We start from the raw sequence: 25,703 nt of genomic DNA on the forward strand, positions 1-25,703 counted from the left end.
TGGCATTGATTGGGGAGGTGGGGGGGCAGTGCAAACATGTCTTAAAAGATTTTGCTGATTTTGATGCAGTTGTCAGCTGCTATTAACACCTTTTGTCATTTTAAAGTCTATTTGGTCCGTTGTTAAATGCATCATGTCATATCGTGCTGATTCAGACAGGCAACTTAGTTGAACTTGGCTTTTTAAAATTGCCCTCTGTTTCCAAAGATAGGATCAGTAGGAGGCCATTCAGCCCCCTCAAGACTGTTATTTTACAACATCTCAAGATTTTGACGCACCAATTTGCATTTCCCTCAACTAGCTAGGTAGCGCAGATCTGAACTATTGACTACAGTTTTGAGTCCATTGGATATTTGATGGTTGAAATGATGTGCTATTGTTTGGTATGACATTTTAGTACCCTCTGCCTTGTGAGGAAATGCCATGTTGTAGTGATGCTCTTTGCTGGTAACAGTGAGCACCCCTTTTTTTAAATAATTATGGAATTACTTTAAAGGTGAGCATGATGAGAAAAGACCAACTGGTCTATCCAGACATGATGTAACCTACATGGGCCATCAACTCCCACCCACAGTTATGCAATCTCCTTGGGAGAGGCAAAAGAACAGGAAATAAACATTAAGCCATTCAAAGGGGAAAACAACATTCTGACTTGTACGGATCGGTCAGGAATTTCCCAATCAAGAAAGCTCCAGAAGATTGCTGTAACTGATGGCACTAATCACAGATAGCCCCACCTACCTTCAGTAGCAAGATGCCTTCTACTCGCAGGAAGTCACCCAGCTCTTTTGTAGGCCTGCAATAAATTCACACTTGTAACCTATTCCAGAAGTATTTTCTGGCATTTAACCTAACTCTTTCTTCCTTTCGAGCTGATGCCCCTGGGTTTCCTGGCCCTATCTAGTTCAAATAACCTATCCACCCAAAACAGAGTCTGTTCCCTTCATCATTTACAGGATCTCAATCATAGCCATTGTATATTTTTTCAACTTCAAAAAGCTGCAGTTCCCTAAGCCTATCCTGATAACTAAGCCCTCAGATTATGTGTCATTCTACTGTCTGTCTCTCTACTGTCTCTCCATAAGAACATAAGGAGTAGGCCATCTGGCCCCTCGAGTCTGCTCCGCCATTCAATAAGATCATGGCTGATCTGATCTTGGTCTCCACTCCACTTTCCTGCCCTCTACCCTTAACCCTTGACTCCCTTATTCTTCAAAAATCTGTCTATCTCCACTTTAAAATTATTCAATGACCCAGCCTCCACAGCTCTCTGGGGTAGAGAATTCCAAAGATTCACGACCCTCAGAGAAGAAATTCTTCCTCGTGTCCATTTTAAATGGGTAACCCCTTATTCTGAGACTATGCCCCCTAGTTCTAGATTCCCCCACAAGAGGAAACATCCTCTCCAGGGCCTCAATATTCTCCACCTTGAGGGGACTAAAACTGGGCACAATTCTAGATGTGACTCTACCAAGATCTTGTATAGCACAAGTTTTGTATTTCTAGTTGTGTATTGAACTGTCCTAGCTATACATACTAACACTCGATTTGATTTCATTATGGTCCTGTGACATTGGCCATGGACCTTCAGTGCTCCGTGAAATACTACTCCCTCCCTGTCCTATTCCACAGCGTTGAGAGTAACACTGCATTGTGTAGCCCAAATACATTGCCCTGTATTTATCCACATTGAAAGACTTGCAGCATCTGAGCCCGTGCTCCAAACGTACCTGAATCAGCATGCTGTCTAATTATTTTGACTAAAGTCCTAACTCCTGCACAAACCTTTTTATCATCAGCAAACCAAGATTTTACCCACAATGTCTTCATCAAAATCATCGATGAAAATGGCAAAGAGCAACGGTTCTAACTCTGATTCCCGTGGGCTTTCACTCGTGACTGCACCACTTGAAGAGCTGCTACAGCTTACCATCTACCAATGCAAATGAAACAAATTCGCAATCCATCTTAAAATTTGACTGACAACCCATAGGACCCAACATTACTTGAAAGCCTTCGGTACAGCACTTTACTGAAGGCTATTTCGAAATCTTGGTATGCAATATTAACTGGGCTGCCAACATCCACCTCTTCAAAAAAAAAAAAATATGACCAAGTTGGTGAGGTGTGACCCCTATTTCCCCATCTCTAATAGAACCTGCTGGCAGCTTGCCTGTAACTGATGTCAAACTAACTGGGCTATACGTCCCATGTTTCCATTTGTTCCCTTTTTTTTAAATATAGGAACCACATGGACCTCACTCCAGTCCATGGGGACAATCCCAAAATTCAACAAACTGTTGAAGCAGCTGGCATAATACAGTCCCCATTTCTACTCATGCCATAAGACCAGCAGCCTTTTTGCCTGATTTCCTCTTATTCTAACCAGGAGTACTTTGCATCAACTGCCATAGGTTCAATTTTAGTATTGGGTTGCATCCACCTATCGGCTTTATCAACTCAGCAAAAATTCAGTAGTGAAAACAAATGCAAAGCAAGAAAAATGCAAAGCTATCTGATCTTCAATATCTGTCTGAAACGATAAAATTGCTGGCTAAGATCTACCAATGGAACAGTGTTCATTGGTTACGGTTTTGAATAGCAGAAAAAGAAAGACTTGCATTTAGATAGTGCCTTTCACGACCTCAGGCCATCCCAAAGCTCTTTACAGCCAATGAAGTACTTTTGAAGTGTAGTCACTGTTGTAATGTAGGAAACGCAGTAGGCAATTAGCACACAGCAAGCTCCCACAAACAGCAATGTGATAATGTCCAGATTAGCTGGTTTTTAGGTGTTGGTTGAGGAATAAATATTGGCCAGGACACTGGGGCGAACTCCCCAGCTCCTCTTCAAAATAGTGGCGTGGAATCTTTTGCATCCACCTGAGGGTAGACAGGGATTCCATTTAACATCTCGTCTGAAAGGCAGCACCCCCGACAGTGCAACACTCCCCCAGTACAATTGTAATTGTAAGGGATATGCAGTTGTAGCAGGCAAAGAGCAGACAGATAGGTGGTCAGAACACAATGCTGAAGGCAGTGAACTAATCAGTATTAGGAGGGTCTGAGGAATCGATGATGGTATGGATTATAATTGCCTATTGTATGTAACACTTGCTTATGTAGGTAAAGCACACTTGTAACAAACTAAAACGGTGTGGTTAATTCATCCTTAACCTTAGCAACACAAACAAGACAGTAGAAGTCAGAAGTTACAATAAATAACATTTTGATTAGAAGTCTCTGAGGAAGAGCTAAGAAAGGCAGCATTTTAGAACAGTTACTCCAGGCGATATAGACTAAGGCAAAGTGCATATTTAAGTGAACAAACACAATTAACATATGATGGGAGATGGACCACTCAGAGCCAGTCTGATGAGAGTCGACAAATCAATGTAACTCCGCTGATAGCAATAGACCTATCGATGATTTTGTAGGAGGGTAAACTGTAAATTATACTTGAAACCGCTTGTATTTTGAAGGTTCCACAATTGAACTTTCCCTTGCATTTGCTTGAAATAAAGCCAGTTGAACCTAAGGTTTCGTTTGTTTCATTCCGTGGTCGTTATACGGAGGGCGAGGTGTTGATTACCTTTATCAGGTAGTCCGCCTCGAGGGAGAGAAGTCTTCCTTTTACCCCAACATAACCGTTCAGCACCTTGGCCACATCCTAGGACTCTGCCACAATATGCCCTGCCCTATGTTGCCCTTGGTCACTCTAACTGAACATAACTGAGAAAAAGCTTTGCTGTCACTGCCAGACCTATTTGCTGTTTTCTGTTCATTTGGCAAATCTAATAACTGATTGTGTTACCTTCAATTAACTTCTCTATCGGTCCCTATTCTCGTGCTATTTTCATTGTCTGGTTAAGTATTTGGACATCACCATTAAGCCATTTTGGTTTCATTTTACCATGCAACCTCCTTTTTAATCTGAGGGATTTGTGTGGCTCTAAAACGGTCCATTTGTCATCAGCACTGCAGTTTCCCTATCTATATAATCTCCCAATCAAAAATACCCCAAATCCCCTTCATTCTTAAAAATTTACCTTTCCTAAAATCTGGCATGAAATTGGATAATCAACTTCAATCTAATAATGATATGATCACCGATGCGCAGATGTTCTACATGGAGATCTGATACCATCTCCGGCTCATTCCTAAAGAGTTTAGTAAATGATGGCATAATCCGTCTTTCGGATGCGCTGTTAAACCGAGACCCCGTCTGTTCTGTCAGGTGAACGTAAAAGATCCAGTTGAACTATTTCAAAGAGGAGTTATCCCTGGTGTCCTGTCCAATATTTATCCTTCAATCACAAAACACAGATTATCTTGTCTTTTTGACATTGCTGTTTGTGGGAGCTTGCTGTGCGCAAATTGGTTGCCATGTTTCCTATTTTACAACAGTGATTATACACTTCAAAAAGCACTTCCATCGGCTGTAAAAAGCTTTGGGATGTCTTGAGGTCAAGAAAGGTGCTATATAAATGCAAGTCTTTCTTTCCTTTTTCATTCAAACCAACTTGCTTATCTGGATAAAGGATACTGACTCCCATAGGAAATAGGCAGAAAGGAGAAACCCCAAACTCTCAAAAGTACCATTAGTTAATTAAATATACTTTTACAGTGAGTTGTGTAAATGTGTGGACGTGCACAGATGTCATTGCTTTTGTGAATTTAGGTAATTGCAGACGGAAGGGTTATTTGATAACGGCTGCCGTTTTCTTTAGAACCTGCATCAACACACCTCAAACGGGTCGATCACCTGTATTGCTTTGTATAAAAAATGTTAACCAGTAGCTCCATCTAATTCACGTTGCTACAATTGAAAATGACTAAACGCCTTAATTGAATATTAAATGCACACAAGCACAATGCGAATCAGAATGATGTAAAGAATTTATCTGGTTCCTTTTCACCTTTTGAATGTTTTTCTTTCTAAGTGATCCTAAACAGATTTGTTTTTCTCATATGGTGAAAGTACTGCAAACTTTTCTGTGTGTGATATGCCTCTTCTGTGTTGCTCTAGGGGTGGGCTGCTATTGAGTGGATAATTCAAAACTCAAAGTGCTGTTAGCTAACAGCTTTCACTTCTACAAATTTCACTAACCAGTGGTAACTATTGAAATACCTAGTGTCATTTTATTGCATGGAATGGGCTTCTGTTTGTGTAGCATGGACTGCATGCTTAGTTTGTTTGCTTATCAAGTTTAGAACCTGTGTGCTATTTTTATATCAAAAAAGTTGAATGTTTTGCGTTTCTGTCAGCGTGTACATTTTTCCTAAGTGTTGCATGTTTGGGAAAAATCTGTTGATTGTAACATCCCTTGTGGGTTATTAAAAAGCTGGTTCTGTTCATCTTGGGCCAACTTTAGTAGCAACAGTGAATCAGGCCAGAGTCCTAGACTGTCCAACACTGCCACTTACAAACTGCATTCACACCTAGGTTACCAGGGGGTTTACATAAGAAATAGGAACAGGAGTAGGCCATACGGCCCCTCGAGCCTGCTCCACCATTTAATAGTCATGGCTGATCCGATCATGGACTCTGGTCCACTTCCCCGCCCGCTCCCCATAACCCCTTAATCCCTTATCATTTAAGAAACTGTATATTTCTGTCTTAAATTTATTCAATGTCCCAGCTTCCACAGCTCTCTGAGGCAGCGAATTCCACAGATTTACAACCCTTTGAGAGAAGAAATTTCTCCTCATCTCAGTTTTAAATGGGCAGCCCCTAATTCTAAGATCTACTCCCTCTAGTTCTAATCTCTCCCAGTCAGTGGAAACATCCTCTCTGCATCCACCTTGTCAAGCCCCCTCATAATCTTTTATGTTTCGGTAAGATTACCCCTCATTCTTCTGAATTCCAATGAGTAGAGGCCCAACCTACTCAGCCTTTCCTCATAAGTCAACCCCCTCATCTCCGGAATCAACCTAGTGAACCTTCTCTGAACTGCCTCCAAAGCAAGTATATCCTTTCACAAATATGGAAATCAAAACTGCATGCAATATTCCAGGTTTGGCCTCAGCAATACCCTGTATAGCTGTAGCAAGACTTCCCTGCTTTTATATTCCATCATCCCTTTTGCAATAAAGGCCAAGATACCATTGGCCTTCCTGATCACTTGCTATTCCTGCATACTATCCTTTTGTGTTTCATGCACAAGTACCCCCAGGTCCTGCTGTACTGCAGCACTTTGCAATCTTTCTCCATTTAAATAATAACTTGCTCTTTGATTTTTTTTCTGCCAACGTGCATGACTTCACACGATCCAACATTATACTCCATCTGCCAAATTTTTGTCCACTCACTGTCTTTGTCCTTTTGCAGATTTTTTGTGTCCTCACACACTGCTTTTCCTCCCATCTTTGTATCGTCAGCAAACTTGGCTACATTACACTCAGTCCCTTCTTCCAAGTCGTTAATATAGATTGTAAATAGTTGGGGTCCCAGCACTGATCCTTGTGGTACCCCACTAGTTACTGGTTGCCAACCAGAGAATGAACCATTTATCCCGACTCTGTTTTCTGTTAGTTAGCCAATCCTCTATCCATGCTAATATATTATCCCCAACCCGGTGAACTTTTATCTTGTGCAGTAACCTTTTATGTGGCACCTTGTCAAATGCCTGCTAGAAGTCCAAATACACCACATCCACTGGTTCCCCTTTATCCACCCTGTTCGTTACATCCTCACAGAACTCCAGCAAATTTGTCAAACATGACTTCCCCTTCATAAATCCATGCTGACTCTGTCTGATCGAATTTTGCTTATCCAAATGTCCTGCTACTGCTTCTTTAATAATGGACTCCAACATTTTCCCATCCACAGATGTTAGGCTAACTGGTCTATAGTTTCCTGCTTTTTGTCTGCTTCCTTTTTTAAATAGGGGTGTTACATTTGCAGTTTTCCAATCTGCTGGGACCTCACCAGAATCCAGGGAATTTTGGTAAATTACAACCAATGCATCCACAATCCCTGCCAGTACTACTTTTAAGACGCTAGGATGCAAGCCATCAGGTCCAGGGGATTTATGTGCCTTTAGTCCCATGATCTTACTGAGTACCACCTCCTTAGTCATTGTGATTGTGTTAAGTTCCTCATCCCCCCCCCCCCCACCCCCATAACCCCTTGACTATCCACTGTTGGAATATTATTAGTGTCCTCTACCATAAAGACTGATGCAAAATATTTGTTCAGAGTTTCTGCCATCTCCGTGTTCCCCATTACTAATTCCCCGGTCTCGTCCTCTAAGCGACCAACATTTACTTTAGCTACTCTTTTTTTCCTTTTTGTATACCTACAGAAACTCTTGCTATCTGTTTGTCAATGTAATAGTCATGCATGAAGCGCTTTGGTACAAGTAATTATACCATCTGAAGCACTTGATAGAATTTGTATATAGTGTGATAAGGTGTTATAAAAATTCAAGATTAAAAAAATTATAGTAGCAGCCTTCAGCTCACAATAAATGGTTACTGATCCTAGATCTTTCCTGAGATCTTCAACTGAGGAGAGTGCATTCTGTGCGTTGGATACAGAAGGCTTCATTTTTATCTTGACGGAGAAGAGGAGCTGCCAAAACTCTCTCTTTAATGATGCAATGTGAAAGCCTGGCTCTCAATACTTGGCAAAATCTGCCAGAACTATCTCGCTTTGATCTAGGGTTAGACCAATTTTGAGTCCATCCACCAAATAGTAATTATTATGAGGGACCTAGATAGAATGGCTAGGAAGGACCTATTTCCCTTAGCAAAGAGGTCAATAACCAGGGGGCATAGATTTAAAGCAATTATTAGGAGGTTTAGAGGGGAATTGAGAAACTTTTTTCACCCTGAGGGTGGTGGGGGTCTGGGACTCACTGCCTGAAAGGGTGGTAGAGGCAGAAACTCTTACCACATTTTAAAAAGTACTTGGACACATTTATTTGAAGTGCCGTAGCCTACAGGGCTGCGGACCAAGAGCTGGAAAGAGGGATTAGGCTGGGTAGCTCTCTTTCAGCCGGTACGGATGTAGTGGGCCGAATGGCCTCCTTCTGTGCTGTAAATTTCTATGATTCTATGACTCCTTCCCAAATCCTGTAACCAGCTTGTATCCTCTGCTTTTTCTCCTTAAATACCTTGACTGTTAATGTGTCGAGTGACTTGAAAAAATCTGGGTGCTATACTATGTGTAGTGCTTCCACGCATTATGCTTCACACCTTGTGGAATTCGATGGTTCTTATGCTGCCAGAAACAAGGAAATGCATTCCAGAAGGGACTGGTCAGGGTTCATTAATGGGGATTGGCGATGGGCAGATATTATTTGCTTGATTTGAGAATCGTGGAGTATTTATGGAAGAAATTCTCTTGGATTAAGCAGAGTGGATTTATGATAAAGTAGGTGAGCAGGCTGGGTTTGTATAGTCTTTACGTTTATGTTAATCATCCACAGATGACCCTTATACAAGGGTTTTGCAAACTATAAAATATACTTACCTGTGCATGCTGTGAGAAGCAATGCATGGCTCATATAATGTAGACTTATTTTTAGAATCAAGATCTGTTCGTTGACAAAATGGCAATTTTGCACCAATACTCATGAGTTAGAATGAATGCACAGGCTGTAAAATTTGCCCTTGAGCTTTTTATTTGTGCAAGTGATTTGTTTTTGTACTAATTGCCTATGATTCTGAGAGTGCCTGGTGGAAGCATTATTTGTGTTGTGTTGTGTTGTGTTCTGTTGTGAAATTTGCCCAATGTCTATTTTATAATTGTAGCCATTCCTCCTTTGTTGGCCTAGTAGTGGCTTTACCTTCTCTCCAGTTTCCGTGTACCCTCTATAGGCTAAGCATGTACTTTGAAACTGTTCTGTTACTAAATACTCCTTTGCATACTATAGCTGACGTAACTGTACAGTACTTTTCATAGGAAGCTTATTTCATCAATTACATCATGAGCTAAACTTTGCAACAAATATTTTGAACGTAGTTGGTGATTTATATTAAAGAAATGTATGTAATGCAATCTGAGTAATCCTTTCATGGGGCAGTTCTCAAAAGTTAAATTCTAATACACATGACTCTTTTCTCATATCTGTGGATTAAAGGGCACCAGACACAGTACTAATTCTGGAAATGGACATTTATAGCAATTTTGAGCCAGGCAATTATATAATCGACTCATCCAAATCATTTCTTGAGTAGCAAGATGATTGCCCTCTACTGGATGACCCAGGAACTGCATTCTGTGGCTTTGCAAAATTCTGAGGAAGCAAAATTCCTCGTCTTAAGGTGCTGGATATTTAGATTTAGTACTCAATTTGAGCAGTGAAAGGTTCGAACACTTTAATAAGCTTTTGGTCACTAGCTCCTTCGGTCCTATTTTCTGTTTAATCCCTTCTAATCTGTTGTTTCAGGGCTGTGAAGCAGTGGAGTGGGTGATCGGCCAGATAAAAGTGGAGAATTGGCGGTGTCTGCCCAGGAAAGCGTGAAGGTAGCAATGGCTGCAGCAGCCGAAGATCAATAGTGTTCGTCCATTGTTGTGCCGCATTTTGACTTCTATTCAGGAGATTCACTTAGTAACTTATATTCTTTTAAGGTACAAGTCATGCCTTTTTTTTAGGAAAAGAAGAATATAAGCTACAAAGTTGACCTTGAATGTATCAAACAGCATTCAAATCATTTCAGTTTCTGAAAATAAACAGCCAGCAGGCAAGCCTGTGAATGTGGGATGCCACATTTGGGACTCTTTATAAAAAAAAAAGATGCGTTTTTGTAGCATCCTTTACTAGTCAAACTTCCAGATAACTGTGATCTATATAGTTATATCACTTGGTGCATGTAAAAAAAAAAAAAGGCCTTGTCCTCACAGCGGAGTCGAAGACGATGGACAAAAGTATATACTTGAAGAACTACGCACTGTCTGACACTTGATGCAATGCATTGGACTAATACTTGAATGTGGAGGCTTTGAGTCAACAAGACCATGTATTTCAGAATGATGTTTACATAATCTTGCAATCTTTACAATCTTAACTCAGTAAGTTCTATTAATTTATTTTTTTATCAGTGTTTAAGTTGGTATTTGGTTATGTATCTTTTGTGGCGGATCTATCCAGATGAGATGTGGGAGTGGGGGGAGATCCTTAGGCATGCTGTTAATACCTCACTCCTAAACTATGCTTCAAATTAATTTTGATTAAATCAACTAAAGTATGTTGTCTGAACTGGAGCTATTATTGTGTGAACTCTTTCAATGTCACTTTGACCAATAATTCACAAGTAGTCCTAAGTTGATGTGAAAAGGCAGTAGGTGGGGGTGATCCACACAAAATAAAATGGTGCTTTCAGCTAAATTGTCTTTTGCTGTTCCAACACATTGCTATGTAATTCAGTGTCCCGTTCATCTATTATCTGTTAAGATGTTGAACTATTTAAATTGGCCACAATTTGTACCGTAGCTGCTGATGTCTTTTCCTGTTTGGTTTCCATATAGTTCATTTGCGTCTAGCTAATGGAGTGTGAATTTACAAGTGCTCTGGTTAAACAGTAAACAGTTAGAATAATTTTTAACTTTCAAATCGATATTAAATTGGACTGTGATATCCCTAAGTTTCCAACATTACAACAGTGACTACACTTCAAAAAGTATTTCATTGACTTTAAAGTGCGACGGCCGTGAAAGGCGCTATATAAATGTAAGTCTTTGTTTGAAATGATTGTGGCAAGATGTGTAACTCATTCTCGGCATGGTTCATACAGAGGAGATTAGATGACTGGGAACGCATGTTGGATTTGGAATAAAACTTGTTGGTTTAATTATTATAATCCAGCATTAGTGTTGAAATCCAGACGCCTAGCACTGTAACTTATCCTATCCTTTGCTTGCAGCATCTCTTTCTATAGCAGCCATTTTCTTTTTTTTTGATTACTGTGCTTGGGCTTACTCTGAGCTTTCATCTTGTGTTTATCCTAAGCTGCAAATACACTGTCATATACATTCTTCATCTTCTCGTTACTCCGATAAAATTGAGACTTGCGTTTCTCTCTTTCCTGCTCTAACTCATTTTCCTAGAGCTTCAGAACTGCAATTCTTTGTGTAGCTCAGTCTCTTCACTAACTCCTACAGTCTAGAAAGAAAAAGACAGACTTGCATTTATAAAGCACCTTTTACGACCTCCGGACTGAACTACAGGACGTCCCAAAGCGCTTTACAGCCAGTGGAGTCAGTTTGAAGTGTAGATACTATTGTAATGTAGGAAACAGTGTTGTAATGGTAGCTAACATGTGCGCACACAAACAGCGAGATAATTGAACAGATCATCTGTTTTTAGATGTTGGTTGAGGGATAAATATTGCCCAGGACACCAGGGAGACCTCCCCTGTTCCTCTTCAAATAGTGCCGTGGGATCTTTTACAACCACCAGTTTACAGGTTTTTAAATTCAAATTTAGCATTGTCTAATCTCTGCTACTCCATTTATCTCGTCTTCTACTTTTTTTGATTCTCGGTGCAGCTAAAGCCTGTTTTTGCTCAGTCATTGAATATATTTTTGACTGAGGTTGATAGATTCTTGGGCACGAAGACCATCCAGGGATAGGGCAGGAAAGTGGAGTTGATGTAGAGATTCAGCCACTATCTGAACAGACTCGAGGGGCTGAATAGCTTACTCCTGCTCCTAATTCTTATGTAAAGCTATTTGCAGTCAAATTTATGTTCTGGATTTGCTTTCTCGCAAGACAGGTCTGTTGCAGTGCTTCCATCGTAATTGAGTGGAAGGATTATTGTGCAAATCCTCTTTGTAAACTTCTGTAGCACTCCGTGCTTGACATTTGAACTGCTTTTGCATAATTGTTTCTAAAAACAATTTCATTTGATTCTAATGTAAATGTTTAAATAGTATTTAATAGAATTTAGATGAGTCTGTTGAACGTTGCTGCATTTATTTAAGTACTGACTGAAATGTGCTGTAAAAATACAGAATATTTTCTCTGAAATAGTCTTATTTGGTGTGAAACATTCCCAGATGTTAGCAACGAGATTGCATCAGACAGCATCCCTGCAAATAGCTGCATGCTGATGTATATTTGGGAGGTGCCTAATCATCATCATAGGCAATCCCTCAAAATCGAGGAAGACTTGCTTCCACTCTAAAAGTGAATTCTCAGGTGACTGTACAGTCCAATGAGGGAATTACAGTCTCTGTCACAAGTGGGACAGACAGTAGTTGAAGGAAAGGGAGGATGGGACTGGTTTGCCGCACGCTCCTTCCGCTGCCTGCACTTGTTTTCTGTATGCTCTCAACATTGAGACTCTAGGTGCTCAGCGCCCTCCCGGATACTCTCCTCCACTTAGGCAGTCTTGGGCCAGGGACTCCCAGGTGTCGGTGGGGATGTTGCACTTTATCAAGGAGGCTTTGAGGGTGTCCTTGAAACGTTTCCTCTGCCCACCTGGGGCTTGCTTGCCGTATAGAAGTTCCGAGTAGAGCGCTTGCTTTGGGAATCTTGTGTCGGGCACGCTAATGTAAGGGAAGAATCCAAACACATTTCTTCTGCTTCCCACAAAAGAGAATGAGTGCTGCAACTCCGCAGGTCCCGATCCTTGTGTGACTGCTGGGATCGTATCCGCTGGCACGGAGCTTGTGGAGTCAGTCGAACATCTCATTTGCTTGGGTCTAGTGGGCAGCTGCGGCACTACCGTTGCATCTCTAGCGCCTGTCCGCCCCATGTGGCTGGAAAAGTTGGCGGCTATCTGCCAACAGAGGTGGGTACCCAGCCCCCCACCCCACTCTGAGACTACATCTTCAGCCTGTTACAATATAACTGCCCATTCTTTGGGGATCCAGGATTCTTCCTTCACCTGTGAACCCCAGCCTCTTTGCCCAGCTGAATGCTTGAGGTGCCTCATCTCTCTCGACGCACCAGCTTCCGGAGTAGTATGGCACAAACCACCTGAGCTGGGGAAGTGGGATCTCCCAACACGGGCACTCCCCTTTGGCGCTGCTGCCTTGGTATCCTTGGTCGTGGAAAGAGCAGCGGAGACTCTGACCATTACTAGGTGGACTAGGAGCTCTGTGTCCACAGAACCCTGCCACAATTGGGTCTCTGCCTTTTCCTGGTGGGAGTCCAGCGGACCCATCAAGGAAATTTTGGGCATGGATGTCAGATTGGAAAGATTCTTTTATTAAAATCTCTTTTGTAAAGAAAATGTTCAACTTCCACTAAAGCTATTAACAAGGCTAATAATTAACAGGGCTGCAAAAGGTATTTGATTAAAAGTCAAAATAAGCAAACGTCCTTGTGTTGATCACTAGTAAGGTGACATTTGGAATAGGTTCAAGTACCTTCCCTCAATCAATAATTTTTACTAATGTATGATTTTTTTCATGAGGGAAGAAATTGCTCCAATCTCATACTATTGAGGTTGCTGTATCTGCGTTCAGTCTATTGCGTGCTTACATCTACAAATCTATTCCATTCAGCATTTTAAACATCTAAGTTGTGTCTCCTCTCAGTCTTGTTTTCTCCAATGGACACAAGTTCACTTCTGTTTTGAGTGCTAACTGCTGGTTGCTGAACCTTCACTAATGCATTGGCCCAGATTTTCTGGTTCTATTACCACGTGCGCATGCTCGAAAGCCGCGAACTTGTGATCTGTCAAGTTTCAGCTTGAGCTCGTGTCATTCGCTGGCGGAGAGTTGGGCTATTTGCCCCACTACTGCCCAGTGCATGCCCGTGAAATGCTTACACCTGCTAAATGCAGGCATAAGGCCTTCTACCAGGGTAAGGGGTTAAATAAATACTAAAATAAATTTCTTTAAATTATTTAAACATTCAAAAACCTTTAAAATTAGTTTAAGTTACTTTTGACCCCTCTAAAAATGTTTAAATTTACTTTCAAAATTTTAGTTTTAAATGTTTAATTCAATTGTATTTTAATTTATTTTAATTTTAAATGGGGTGAAAGTTTAAGTGATTCTTAGTAAGCTTATGTAATTCTGTATGTAAATGGAATCCCCCTAAGCATAATTGGAAAACCCCTTTGTGATTGCTTGAGCCGACCTACATGATCCCAGGGACTTGCGAACTACCTGTGTCTGGGATACATGGGCCTTTACGCAGGCGAATGCATTCAGGCCCAGGACCGCAAGAGTTCGAAGATACGGAGCCACCAGGGAGATTGGTACTTTTCTCGTCTGTTCGGAGGCATTTGGCAGATGGAGTATAATGTTGGAAAGTGTGAGGTCATGCACTTTGGCAGAAAAAAAATCAAAGAGCAACTTATTAGTTAAATGGAGAAAGATTGCAAAGTGATGCAGTACAGCGGGACCTGGGGATACTTGTGCATGAAACACAAAAGGATAGTATGCAGATACAGCAAGTGATCAGGAAGGCCAATGATATCTTGGCCTTTATTGCAAAGTGGATCGAGTATAAAAGCAGGGAAGTCTTGCTACAGCTATATAAGGTATTGGTGAGGCCACACCTGGAATACTGCGTGCAGTTTTGGTTTCCATATTCACGAAAGGATATACTTGCTTTGGAAGCAGTTCAGAGAAGGTTCACTAGGTTGATTCCGGGCATGAGGGGGTTTACTTATGAGGACTTTTAAGGAGCTCTTTCATAGTGCGCAACAAAAATATATTCCAGTGAAAAAGAAGGGCGGCAAGAGAAGGGATAACCAGCCATGGATAACCAAGGAAATAAAGGAAAGTATCAAATCAAAGACCAATGCGTATAAGGTGGCCAAGGTTAGTGGGAAACTAGAGGATTGGGAAAATTTTAAGCAACAGCAAAGAATGACTAAAAAAGCAATAAAGAAAGGGAAGATAGATTACGAAGGTAAATTTGCGCAAAACATAAAAACAGATAGTAAAAGCTTTTACAGATATATAAAACGGAAAAGAGTGACTAAAGTAAATGTTGGTCCCTTAGAAGATGAAAAGGGGGATTTAATAATGGAAAATGTGGAAATGGCTGAGACCTTAAACAATTATTTTGCTTCCGTCTTCACAGTGGAAGACACAAAAACCATGCCAAAATTTGCAGGCCACAGGAATGTGGGAAGGGAGGACTTGGAGACAATCACTATCACTAGGGGGTAGTGCTGGACAGGCTAATAGGACTGAAGGTAGACAAGTCCCCTGGTCCTGATGAAATGCATCCCAAGGTATTAAAAGAGATGGCGGAAGTTATAGCAGATCATTCGTTATAATCTACCAAAATTCTCTGGACTCTGGGGAGGTACCAGCGGATTGGAAAGCAGCTAATGTAACGTCTCTGTATAAAAAAAGGGGGCAGGCAAAAGGCAGGTAACTATAGGCTGGTTAGTTTAACATCTGTAGTGGGGAAAATGCTTGAAACTATCATTAAGGAAGAAATAGCGGGACATCTAGATAGGAATAGTGCAATCAAGCAGACGCAGCATGGATTCATGAAAGGGAAATCATGTTTAACTAACTTACTGGAATTCTTTGAGGATATAACGAGCATGGTGGATAGAGGTGTACTGATGGATGTGGTGTATTTAGATTTCCAAAAGGCATTCGATAAGGTGCCACACAAAAGGTTACTGCAGAAGATAAAGATACGCGGAGTCAGAAGAAATGTATTAGCATGGATAGAGAATTGGCTGGCGAACAGAAAGCAGAGAGTCGGGATAAATGGGTCCTTTTCCGGTTGGAAATCAGTGGTTCGTGGTGTGCCACAGGGATCAGTGCTGGGACCACAACTGTTTACAATATACATAGATGACCTAGAAGAGGGGACAGAGTGTAGTGCAACAAAATTTGCAGATGACACTAAAATTAGTGGGAAAGCGGGCTGTGTAGAGGACTCAGAGAGGCTGCAAGGAGATTTGGATAGGTTAAGCGAATGGGCTAAGGTTTGGCAGATGGAATACAATGTCGGAAAGTGTGAGGTCATCCACCTTGGGGGAAAAAAAAACAGTAAAAGGGAATATTATTTCAATGGGGAGAAATTACAACATGCTGTGGTGCAGAGGGACCTGGGGGTCCTTGTGCATGAATCCCAAAAAGTTAGTTTGCAGGTGCAGCAGGTAATCAGGAAGGCAAATGGAATGTTGGCCTTCATTGCGAGAGGGATGGAGTACAAAAGCAGGGAGGTTCTGCTGCAACTGTATAGGGTATTGGTAAGGCCGCATCTGGAGTACTGCATGCAGTTTTGGTCACCTTACTTAAGGAAGGATATACTAGCTTTGGAGAGGGTACAGAGACGATTCACTAGGCTGATTCCGGAGATGAGGGGGTTACCTTATAGATTGAGTAGACTGGGTCTTTATTCGTTGGAGTTCAGAAGGATGAGGGGTGATCTTATAGAAACATTTAAAATAATGAAAGGGATAGACAAGATAGAGGCAGAGAGGTTGCTTCCACTGGTCGGGGAGACTAGAACTAGGGGGCAGAGCCTCAAAATACGGGGGAGACAATTTAAAACCGAGTTGAGAAGGAATTTCTTCTCCCAGAGGGTTGTGAATCTGTGGAATTCTCTGCCCAAGGAAGCAGTTGGGGCTAGCTCATTGAATGTTTTCAAGTCAAAGATAGATAGATTTTTAATCAATAAGGGAATTAAGGGTTACGGGGAGAGGGCGGGTAAGTGGAGCTGAGTCCACGACCAGATCAGCCATGATCTTATTGAATGGCGGAGCAGGCTCGAGGGGCTAGATGGCCTACTCCTGTTCCTAATTCTTATGTTCTTATGTTCTTAAAGGTTGAGTAGGTTGGGCCTCTACTCATTGGAATTCAGAAGAATGAGAGGTGACCTTATCGAAACGTATAAAATTATGAGGGCGCTTGACAAGGTTGATGCAGAGAGGATGTTTCCATTGATGGGGGAGACTAGAACTAGAGAGCATGATCTTAGAATAAGGGGCCGCCCATTTAAAACAGAAGAGGAGAAATTTCTTCTGAGGGTTGTAAATCTCTGGAATTCGCTGTCTGAGAGCTGTGGAAGCTGGGACATTGAATAAATTTAAGACAGAAATAGACAGTTTCTTAAACGATAAGGGGATAAAGGGTTATGGGGAGCAGGCGGGGAAGCTGGAGCTGAGTCCATGATCAGATCAGCCATGATCTTATTGAATGGAGGAGCAGGCTCGAGGGGCCGTATGGCCTATTCCTGCTCCTATTTCTTATGTTATGTTCTTACTTGCCTGTGGAAGCCTCTGACCATAATTTCCAGCCCATTGTTTTAAAGTAGCGTGCCTAATACTGCATGCCTTTTCCCAATGTTGCATTACCAGTATTTACATAATGTTAGATTGTGCTGATCTTGACTTTTAATCAAATATCCTTACAGCCTAGTATATGATTAGTCCTGTTAATAGCTAGCTGCTCGGAATGAAATGGCTATTCAACTGAGTATTTTATGCTTTTCTACCTTTAGTGGACATCCCTTCCTCATGTTCTTATTTCAGTGCGCATTATATTGCATTTATAGTTAACATTGGTAGTTTGTCAGGTGGTTATCAATGTTCCCGTTAAGTTGCGTGGCCGCACGGGGGTCTGGAGGTCCTGTGCAGGCTTGTAAACGGAAAAACCACACATGCACTGAAATTTGAATGGGCCGTGTAACCCGTCAAAGGGTCCGCACACCCAAAACAGAATTACGGGGAACATTGCGTGCTACTGCCTTCATTTTTCATTATATTTTTATTGGAATAGGGGTAAGGCCAATCCTAGAAATGGCTAGGCTCAACATTAGTTAATGAGTTGGGTTTTCGCAACAATCCAGCAGCTTTCGTGGTTTAATGTTCTGGTGGCAGCCCGCAGATTACTAGATTTATCTCATTCAGTGTCGTAAGTTGCCTTGGTGAGGAAACCAGCTCTCCTCACCCAGTCTCGCTTAAGAGTGACTCTCGTCCCACACCAACTGCCGTCTGATGTAGCCGAGCAGGACACTCGCTTGTATCAAATTCCATCTCGGGGAAACTAGGAATGGGCAATAACATATTAACCGTACCAACAATGCCCACATCCAGCGAATAAATAATTTAAACGCGTGATCTCTGGCTTATTAGTCTAGTTCATTAACCACTAGGTTACTGTACCCTAATTATGTCATAAGAACATAAGAATTAGGAACAGGAGTAGGCCATCTAGCCCCTCGAGCCTGCTCCGCCATTCAACAAGATCATGGCTGATCTGGCCGTGGACTCAGCTCCACTTACCCGCCCGCTCCCCGTAACCCTTAATTCCCTTATTGGTTAAAAATCTATCTATCTGTGACTTGAATACATTCAATGAGCTAGCCTCAACTGCTTCCTTGGGCAGAGAATTCTACAGATTCACAACCCTCTGGGAGAAGAAATTCCTTCTCAACTCTGTTTTAAATTGGCTCCCCCGTATTTTGAGGTTATGCCCCTAGTTCTAGTCTCCCCGACCAGTGGAAACAACGTCTCTGCCTCTATCTTGTCTATCCCTTTCATTATTTTAAATGTTTCTATAAGATCCCCCCCTCATCCTTCTGAACTCCAACGAGTAAAGACCCAGTCTACTCAATCTATCATCATAAGGTAACCCCCTCATCTCCGGAATCAGCCTAGTGAATCGTCTCTGTACCCCCTCCAAAGCTAGTATATCCTTCCTTAAGTAAGGTGACCAAAACTGCACGCAGTGCTCCAGGTGCGGCCTCACCAATACCCTATACAGTTGCAGAAGGACCTCCTTGCTTTTGTACTCCATCCCTCTCGCAATGAAGGCCAACATTCCATTTGCCTCCCTGATTACCTGCTGCACCTGCAAACTAACTTTTTGGGATTCATGCACAAGGATTGGCGGTGCTTTTAGTGTCCCCCTCCCCTTTTATAGGGGGCACTGGAAAAATTTGATTTTAGCGCCCCAAAAAAAAAAACCAAAAACCAAAAAAAAAGGGGCATTGAAAATGTCTGCTGTGTCACCCAGGTCGGGTGGCATGGTTTTAATGTTTTATGTTTTTGCAGGTTAACTCAAAAGAGTTTCATGCACAAGGACCCCCAGGTCCATCTGCACCACAGCATGTTGTAATTTCTCCCCATTCAAATAATATTCCCTTTTACTGTTTTTTTTTTTTCCCCCAAGGTGGATGACCTCACACTTTCCAACATTGTATTCCATCTGCCAAACCTGAGCCCATTCGCTTAACCTATCCAAATCTCTTTGCAGCCTCTCTGTGTCCTCTACACAACCCGCTTTCCCACTAATCTTTCTGAATCGTCAGATACCCCTGTATGTTTAATTCCCAGTCTTGGCCACCCTGCAACCACGTTTCTGTAATGGCCACCAAATCATACCCATTTGTAATGATTTGTGCCGTCAAGTCATTTACTTTATTTTGAATGCTGCTGCGTTTAGGTAGAGTGTTTTAATACTAATTTTTAAACCATGATTTTTAGTTTTGACCCCTCCTGCAGCCCCTTTATATTCAGTGGCCTTTTTTGTTTTTTGCCTTGGGTTTCTCTGCCCTCCACTTTTACTCATCTCCTTTCTCTCTTGCTTTTGTCTCCTTTTTGTTTCCCTCTGTCTCCCTGCATTGGTTCCCATCCCCATGCCATATTAGTTTAACTCTTCCCCAACAGCACAAGCAAACACTTCCCCTAGGACATTGGTTCCGGTCCTGCCCAGGTGCAGACCGTCCGGTTTGTACTGGTCCCACCTCCCCTAGAACCGGTTCCAATGCCCCAGGAATTTGAATCCCTCCCTGCTGCACAACCGCTCAAGCTACGTATTCATCTGAGCTATCCTGCGATTCCTACTCTGACTAGCACGTGGCACTGGTAGCAATCCTGAGATTACTACTTTTGAGGTCTTACGTTTTAATTTAGCTCCTAGCTCCTTAAATTCGTCTTGTAGGACCTCATCCCTTTTTTTTTACCAATATCGTTGGTACCAATGTGCACCACGACAACTGGCTGTTCACCTCCCTTTTCAGAATGTCCTGCACCCGCTCCGAGACATCCTTGACCCTTGCACCAGGGAGGCAACATACCATCCTGGAGTCTCGGTTGCGGCCGCAGAAACGCCTTTCTATTCCCCTTACAATCGAATCCCCTATCACTATCGCTCTCCCACTCTTTTTCCTGCCCTCCTGTGCAGCAGAGCCAGCCACAGTGCCATGAACTTGGCTGCTGCTGCCCTCCCCTGATGAGTCATCCCCCTCAACAGTACTCAAAACGGTGTATCTGTTTTGCAGGGGGATGACCGCAGGGGACCCCTGCACTACCTTCCTTGCACTACTCTTCCTGCTGGTCTTCCATTCCCTAACTGGCTGTGGACCATTCACCTGCGGTAAAACCAGCTCGCTACACGTGCTACTCACGTCATTCTCAGCATCGTGGATGCTCCAGAGTGAATCCACCCTCAGCTCCAATTCCGCAACGTGGACCGTCAGGAGCTGGAGGCGGACACACTTCCCCCACACGTCGTTGTCAGGGACACCAGAAGTGTCCCTGAGTTCTCACATGGAACAGGAGGAGCATATCACGTGACCGAGCTCTCCTGCCATGACTTAACCCTTAGATACACTTAAATTGGCAACAACAATGCTAAAGTTTACTCACTGTTATAGAAGAGAAAAAAGAAAAACTACTCACAAATCACTTAACCCCTTTGGCTGTGACGTCACCTTTCTATTTCTTTCTACTACTTTTTTGCCTTCTCCCTGTCGCTGCACAAGCTGTGCCTCTCCAACGAACTCCCGATGCCTCTCCACGCACCTCTCGCCGACTCTCTTGCTGAGTGCTATATTGTGCTCATCAATTAGCTGTATGGCATGGTGTTATTATTAAATCTTATAATTTAGGAAATGCTTGGCTCTATATAATGGATGCATCGTGTGAGCATACAACAACTTCCTGCATCGGGTTTTGAATGATGGGCCGTATTTTCAAACCTGCTTCAAAACTCATAAGGTCTCGTATCAATCAGTAAAGGCCCTCCAATTCTTTCACCTGGAGCAGAGTGCATAGAACCATAGAATGATGCAGTACCAAAGGAGGCCATTTGGCACATTGTACCTGTGCTGGCTGTTTGGTACTTATCCAACTAGTCCCACTCCCCCTGCTCTTGCCGCATAGCCCTGCAAATTTTTTCCCTCCAATTCCGTTTTGACAGCTACTATTGAATCATCATCCACCACCCTTTTCAGGCGTGTGTTTTTAAAAAAAAAAAAGTTTCCTCAAGTCGTCTGATCTTTTGTCAATCACCTTAAATCTGATTCCTCTAGTTACCAACACTTCTGCCACTGGAAACAGTTTTTCCTTATTTACTCTATCAAAACAGTTCATGATTTTGAGCACCTCTGTAAAATCTGCTCTAAGGATAACTGTTATGTCTTGAATAAAGAATCTGACCAGATACTGTAAGCTTAAAGTAATGTATGGCCGCAGTCCTTTATTACAGGTCTCCAGGTGCCTCTCCAGCCTGTGAGGCCTCCTTATGTACAACTGCTCCCAAGGGATTGTGGGATCCCTTGGGACTCCAGGGGATGAGCCCTCTGGTGGTTAAACAAGGTATTTACAAGTTTACATATATAACACTCCCTCCCTCCTCCTCCCCCCCCCCCCCCCCCCCAGTCAATAGTGTAACTATTTACAATGTGAGTCAATTTGGGGCCTTCCCTTCCCTTCCCTGGTTGATCGTCTCAGTGCAAATGCTGTTTTTGATGAGTCGTTTATTGGGCCCTCGCTGGGCTGCTGTGCAGCTGGCCTTGCAGGGCTGCTGGGTGTGGTGAGTCCTGTTGGGCTGCTGCAGGTGATTGGTTCTGCTGCGTGGTCAACCGCTGGGTCGTTTGCCATTTGTGTGTGTGGTGGGGGGTCGAAAAAGGTAGTCTATTGTGGGTTGTTCTGGATAGTCCGTGAATACGAGTTTGGTTTGGTGCAAGTGTTTTCTGCAGCTAAGTCCATTTGAAAGTTTGACCTGAAACACCCTACTCCCCTCTTTGGCCACGATAGTGCCACAAAGCCACTTGAGACCTTGTCCATAGTTCAACACATACAGGATCATTAATCCCGATTTCGCATGACACATTTGCGCGATCATATATATTCTGTTGAAGCCGCCTGCTCTCTATCTGTTCGTGTAGATCAGGGTGGACTAACGAGAGCCTTGTCTTGAAGTGCTGTCGAGGAAATATTTAGCTTAAATTAACTCAGGTGGAGACTTTCAGAACTGCACTTCGAGAGAATTTATTTTAAAAAGCAAGATATATCTCGGGAGCCTGCTTGGACCGTACCAAGGCAAAACTCTGTCGTACAAGCAAATTGCACTTATCTTTATACAGAAATTGAATACAGAAATAGAAAAGAATCTTATTCATTAGTCCCGCGAGTACAAAGGTCGTCTCGGGAGGTGCACACTCTATCTGTCCTTGCATAGTTTTTCTCTGTTCACAGTCTGATAAGCAGAATCAAAAGGAGACTCCCTTTTAATACCAGATGGTCATTTAATTGCACCTCTAAGTTTCAAGGCTAAAAAGCGTGGCTATTTTTCTAGTCTTATTATTTTTTTAAGCATAGCAAAAAACAGAATTTAACCCTTCCCTCTAAATTAAGCCAGGTGTTCATAGTTTCTCTCTTCCACAAGTGCCCTCTTCATAAGCAGTTCAGCAGGGGGATCCCCAGTGAGCGAATGGGATCTTGTGCCGTAGCTAAGCAGGACTCTGGATAGGCGAGTCTGCAGTGAGCCTTCAGTTATCCCCTTCAAGCTCTGCTTGATTGTTTGCACTGCTCGCTCTGCCTGACCATTGGACGCTGGTTTAAACGGGGCAGATATGACATGTTTTGATCCCATTACGGGTCATGAACTCTTTGACCTCGGCACTGGTGCAGCACGGCCTATTGTCACAAGGACATCAGGTAGGCCGTGCGTGGCAACCTTTCCTCCAACGACTGTCTTCCATCTGTGACAGACTGTAATTCCCGTATTGGACTGTACAGTCACCTGAGAACCTACTTGTAGAGTGGAAACAAGTCTTCCTCGATTTCGAGGAACTGCCGACAATTGATTGTGAATACACGAATACACAAGGTTGGTGAACTGCAGGTACAAATAGCCACATGGGAATATGATGTCGTAGCAATAACAGACCTTGCTCAAAAAGGGCAGGATTGTGTAATTCCTGGATATAGGGTGTTCAGGAAAGATAGGGAAGGAAAGATGGGAGGTGGTGTGGCAGTATTGGTTAAGATGAATGTTCTTCGGCAGTCCCTCGGAGTCGAGGATGATTGCTTCCACACTAAAAAATTCCTTGAATTCAGCACTGGTGAAGCATAGCCCGTTGTCGCTGACAATGACATCAGGCAAGCCATGTGTGGCAAACATGGCTCGTAGGTTTTTGATGGTGGCAGTGGACGTGCTTACAGACACTCAATCTGTAGCGTATGGAGAAAGAGTCAGACTGAACATTATGAGCTCAAAGTAAAATGTGACCTTAATCTTTTATTGCAGGTCTCCATAGTGCCTTTCCAACCTGTCAATCCTTAAGTACCTGTGCTCCCAAGGGAGTATGGGATCCCTTGGGACTCTGGGGATTGAGCCTCTGGTGACTGTACAGAGTAAATACAAGTCTACATATATAACACAATCCATTTTGAATAAGCATCTACAACAACCAAGAACATTTTGCCTAGAACCGGGCCAGTGAAGTCAACGTGGATCCTAGACCACGGTTTGGTGGGCCATGACCACAAACTTAGTGGTGCCTCCCTGGGTGCATTGCTCAGTTGAGAGCAAGTGTTGCATTGGACCACGCAAGACTCCAAATCTGAGTCTATGCTAGGCCACCACAGATGGGATCTGGTTATAGCTTTCATCATTGCTATGCCTGGGTGGGTACTTTGTAGGTCGTGTATGAACATTTCCCTGCCTTTCTTGGGCAAAACCACGCGATTACCCCACAAAAGACAGTCCGTCTATATGGACATTTCGTTTTTACGCCGCTGGAGTGGCTTCATCTCTTCATGCATCTCCGATGGGATGCTGGACCAGCTCCCATGGAGGACACAGTTTTTTTTAGAAGGGAGAGTAAAGGATCCTTGCTGGTCCAAGTCCTGATCTGGTGGGCTGTAACGGGTGACTTTTCATTTTCAAATGCATCCATCACCAAGAGCGAGTCTGCAGGCTGTACCATTTCCACCCCGGTGGTGGGCAATGGTAGCCAACTGAGAGCATCAGCGCAGTTCTCTGTGCCAGGCCTGTAGCGGATTACATAGTTATATGCAGACAGCCCATTTTTGCATGCTGGCAGAGGCATTGGTATTGATACCTTTGCTCTCTGAGAATAGCGATATGAGCGGCTTATAGTCACTTTCTAACTCGAACTTAAGCCCAAACAGATACTGATGCATTTTTTTTACCCTGTAACCGCATGCCAGAGCTTTTTCAATCATGCTGTAGGCCCTTTCGGCCTTGGACAAACTCCTGGATGCATAAGCTACCGGTTGCAATGTTCCCAATTCGTTTGCTTGTTGTAACACACATCCGACGAAGACGCATAGCAAGCTAGCACTAAACGTTTACAAGGATCATACAGGACAAGCAGTTTGTTGGAACATAACAGATTTCGGGCTTTCTCAAAAGCTGTCTCATGATTCCCCCCATACTCAGTCATTTCCCTTGCATAGCACCACATGTAGAGGTTCTAGCAAGGTGCTTAACCCGAGTAGGAAATTACCAAAATAATTGAGTCCCAGGAACAACCGCAGCTCCGTCACATTCTGTGGTCTCGGCGCGTTCTTGATGGCCTCCGTCTTGCTGTCGGTGGGTCTGATGCCGTCTGCTGTGATTATTCTCCCTAAGAACTCGATCTCTGGCGCCAGGAAAACACACTTCGAGCGTTTCAACCTGAGCCCCACACGATCTAGCCAACTTAGAACCTCTTCCACGTTCTGCAAGTGTTCGATGGTGTCCCGACCTGTGATCAGTATGTCATCCTGGAAAACCATGGTGCGCAGAACTGATTTTAGCAGATTCTCCATGTTCTTTTGAAAAATAGCCACGGCCGATCGAATCCCAAATGGGAATCTATTGTAGATGAACAGACCTTTGTGCGTGTTGATGCAGGTGAGGCCTTTCGAAGATTCCGCAAGCTCCTGCGTCATGTAGGCCGAGGTCAGGTCCAACTTAGTGAACGTTTTTCCACCTGCCAGCGTTGCAAATAGGTCGTCTGCCTTGGGTAGCGGGTACTGGTCCTGCAGCGAAAAACGGTTAATCGTTACTTTATAGTCCCCACAAATTCTGACCATGCCATCGCCCTTGAGAACCGGAACAATTGGATTAGCCCACTCGTTGAGCTCCACCGGCGCAATGATGCCCTCTTATTACAGCCTGTCCAGCTCGATCTCCACTTTCTCTCACATCATATATGGCACCGCCCGTGCCTTGTGGTGGATGGGTCATGTACCAGGAATCAAGTGGATCTACACCTTCGCCCCGAGAAACTTCCGATGCCTGGTTCAAACAGCGATGGAAACTTACTCAGAACCTGGGCACATGAGGCATCGTCGACGGGCGAAAGCGCTCGGATATCGTCCCAGTTCCAGCAGATTTTTCCCAGCCAGCTTCTGCCGAACAATGTGGGGCCATCTCCTGGTACAATCCATAGTGGCAGTTCGTGCACCGCTCCATCATAGGAGAGTTTTACTGCTGCGCTGCCAATTACAGGGATCAGCTCTTTAGTGTAAGTTCTCAGCTTGGTGTGAATGGGGCTCAGCTTGGGCCTTTGTGCCTTG

The 25,703-nt window shown here is 43.2% G+C and overlaps 2 protein-coding genes across 4 annotated transcripts in view; both read left to right on the forward strand.

The window, feature by feature from the left end:
- prelid3a (PRELI domain containing 3A) overlaps positions 1–10,196 on the forward strand; it is a 52,425-nt gene extending 42,229 nt beyond the window's left edge. For 2 of the 3 annotated variants that reach the window (XM_070896410.1, XM_070896415.1), the window contains exon 6: positions 9,398–10,196. In XM_070896410.1, the coding sequence (XP_070752511.1) occupies positions 9,398–9,472 (75 nt within the window). In that variant the 3' untranslated portion in view covers positions 9,473–10,196. Of the gene's footprint in view, positions 1–5,028; positions 5,115–9,397 lie in introns of all 3 variants that reach the window. The other variant, XM_070896401.1, reaches the window with a different exon arrangement.
- LOC139277631 (uncharacterized) overlaps positions 9,949–25,703 on the forward strand; it is an 83,299-nt gene continuing 67,544 nt past the window's right edge. Inside the window, exon 1 of the mRNA XM_070896386.1 lies at positions 9,949–10,020. The gene's annotated coding sequence lies outside the window, so the exon portion shown is untranslated. The remainder of the gene's footprint in view (positions 10,021–25,703) is intronic.

Source organism: Pristiophorus japonicus, chromosome 1 (genome assembly GCF_044704955.1).
Source record: "Pristiophorus japonicus isolate sPriJap1 chromosome 1, sPriJap1.hap1, whole genome shotgun sequence".
In the NCBI taxonomy this organism is placed as follows: domain Eukaryota; kingdom Metazoa; phylum Chordata; class Chondrichthyes; family Pristiophoridae; genus Pristiophorus; species Pristiophorus japonicus.